Source organism: Telopea speciosissima, chromosome 1 (assembly GCF_018873765.1).
Source record: "Telopea speciosissima isolate NSW1024214 ecotype Mountain lineage chromosome 1, Tspe_v1, whole genome shotgun sequence".
In the NCBI taxonomy this organism is placed as follows: domain Eukaryota; kingdom Viridiplantae; phylum Streptophyta; class Magnoliopsida; order Proteales; family Proteaceae; genus Telopea; species Telopea speciosissima.
This window is the reverse complement of record NC_057916.1, coordinates 21,767,915-21,770,826: the sequence shown is the minus strand read 5'-3', so window position 1 is coordinate 21,770,826 and position 2,912 is coordinate 21,767,915. Positions and strand designations below refer to the sequence as shown.

The window sequence follows — 2,912 nt, the reverse complement described above, 5'->3', positions numbered from 1 at the left end:
TCCTGGACAAATAAAGGCAGGCTGTAGCACCAAGACATTAGTGACATTACCAAGGCAAGTATAGCAGATAGCCACCAAGTGACTGGGCATGCATATAGATGATCCTCCTAAAGTACACCTTATTGAGGCCCCAGTACTGGCAGATCTTAGCTCCAGGGCCAGATGACTTACTCAGCCAAGTATTGGTTGCTCTGAGAGCGAAAGACATCTAATGGGTAAATGCATATGCAACCCCAGCACTGCACTTCTAACAAGTTGAAACCTTTAGTGCAGTGAGTTCCTCTTCTTGTTAGCTGAGTTCAAAGAACTTTTTTCATCTTAGTCTCACTGTAGTACTTTAAGATCCACCACCATTCCACCTACTACAACCACTTCAGAAACGAGGGGCAAGTCAAATCACAGCCTGTCCAGCAGTACCTAGCCTTCAACACATTGTATCTTTCTAAGAGATCAGGTTGAATAATTGCCAGTACTGAGAACTGTTTTCACAAGTATGTGCCAAGTGACTTTAGTTGGAAGTACTCCCTGGGCCAAGGCATCATCCAACAACCTCAAAGCATCACAGATTCTATTGCAAGAACAGAGCCCATTGAGAGATATATTATAAGAGATTATATCAGGCTGCAGCCCATCTTCTAATATTTGATCCCAAATCTCTGACGCTTTTTCATAGTCTCCTGCCTTGTACAGCCCATCCATGAGTGTGTTATATGTCACAAGATTTGGGATGCACTTTTTACGTTTCATCTCTGACTGGACCTGCAGAGCTTCTTCTACTCTACCCACAGAGCAAAGCCCATGAATTAAAATATTGTGCATGATAACATCAGGCTTGAAGCCCTTATCAAGCACTTCACCCCACAACACAAGAGCCTCTTTGGTCTTCTTGTCACGACAGAGACCATCCATCAAAGAGCTATATGTGACCATGTCCGGTTCAAAACCTTTTGCTAGCATGTCTTTCACAAGAGTAAAGACCTCATCAAATCTTTCTGCCCTACACAAACTGGATATGAGAGTATTGTAAGTAACAACAGTAGGAATGCAGCCCTTGCCAACCATTTCCTGAAAAGTGCGGAAAGCATCAATGAATCTAGAAGCTCGAATGAAACCATTAATTAGTGCATTGTAAGTCTCAGAATTCGGTTTGCATCCATGTTTAACCATTCGATCAGTGATACAAACAGCTTCATCTACTCTATTTTCTCTGGATAGACCATTAACCAATGAGGAGTAGGCAAACACATCCAGATCTGCCCCTCCATCTTCAGCTTCTTTCAGTACTTGCAGTGCCTTGTTCAAGTATCCGTTTTCACACAGCCCATGAATTAAAACCCCGTAAGTTGTTGCTTCTGGGATGCAACCATTCTCTGGCAACGATTCCCAAATTGAGATTGCATCGTCCACTTTTCGATTCTCAAAGAAACCTCTAATCAAAATGTTGTAGCTAACACTGTTAAGACAACCCCTATTTCTCATTGATTCCCACAACCGAAATGACTCACTAATATTACCAGCTCGACAAAGCCCATGCAGCAGCGAATTACATATAACCACATCAGCAGCTGCCCCACCTTCAATCATAGTTGTATAAACCCTCAAAGCCCCGTTGACATCCCCAGACTCACATAACCCATGTATCAAAGTGCTGTAAGTAAATGAATCAGGGAGACGCCCATTCATCGTCATCCTTTGCCATATCTTTAAACTCTCATCGAACTTGCCACACTTACACAAACCATTAAGCATAATATTATAAGTGACAACACTAGGATAAGCGGGAGATGCTCTTAATAACCTCTCCCAAATCTCCATGGCCTTGACGAAATTCCCTCTCTTGAAGAACCCATCGATCAGAATATTATAACAGACAACATCAGGGGAAATACCCCTGTCAAACATTTCCTCGAACAGTTCCAATGCATTCGATAAATTTCCACACTTTGTCAGACTACTTATAACCGTACCATAACTGACGATGTCAGGTTCGAAGCCCCGAGTTCGCATCCAATCCAACAGGCCCCTGGCCTTGTCAAACCGATTTCTCTTGCAGAAAATCTTGATGAGGACATTGTAGGTCTGTAAATTGGGAGAAACCCCGGCGCTTTCGAAATACCGAAAGAATGACTCAGCATGGTCCCACCGATTCGACCTAACGAAAGCATTAAGGAGGGAATTGTAAGATCGAATGCCCGGTTGGCACCCAAAAATCTCGTTCATCCGGTGGAAGACTGCCAACGCTTTATCCGGCATCGAGTTCTCCGAGTAAACTTTGATGACCGACAAGGCAACGTCCTCGGAGCATTTGCATTGCTGAGCTCGGATGAGGTCGACGAGCCGGGTGACCTGAGCTACGAGTTTCGAAGCGGCTAGGCGTCGGATGATATAATGGAAGACGTGGGGTGTGTGGGAGTAACCAGGATTTTGAGAAACTGAATCGAAGAGGGAGAGAGCGGAGATAGTGTCTTTCTCCGCTTTGAGGAGCTTCAATACCTCTTTTGGCGAGAGGGTTTTGGAGATGCGACCAGGGCTGAAAGGGGTTTCGTTGAATTTCATTTCTCATTTCTGTGGGAATATTATCTGTCCTCCAAGTTTCATGTTCGTGTTCATAGCAGTCGAGGCGTTTACCACTCACCCAGGCACCATTTCCCAGCAACAAACGAAGGATAATAAAGCTCACCACTGCTAATCATCGGTGAGAATTCTTGAACTAACGGACGAGCCGCCATAGCTAGCTAAAACAAGCACCTTTGCTACCACGTGTTTACAGCAGCTGAAATTTTTGAAGAAGAAGATTAAAAAAGACCGAGTTTCCCTCCATTTACCGCGGGGCGGGGGAGGGCGGGAAAGGCATCGGAAAGGTATTTTGCAACATATCAAAACCCTAGATGGTGAGTGAACCATCCACTATG

At 44.4% G+C, this 2,912-nt stretch overlaps 1 protein-coding gene across 1 annotated transcript; it reads right to left on the bottom strand.

Moving 5' to 3' along the window:
- Nucleotides 1-289: 289 nt before the first annotated feature.
- On the bottom strand, nt 290-2,619 carry LOC122648868 (pentatricopeptide repeat-containing protein At3g09060). The gene has a single exon (XM_043842152.1). It carries the CDS (start codon nt 2,554-2,556, stop codon nt 451-453), a length of 2,106 nt encoding a protein of 701 aa, XP_043698087.1. The 5' UTR covers nt 2,557-2,619; the 3' UTR covers nt 290-450.
- Between the last annotated feature and the right edge of the window lie 293 nt (nt 2,620-2,912).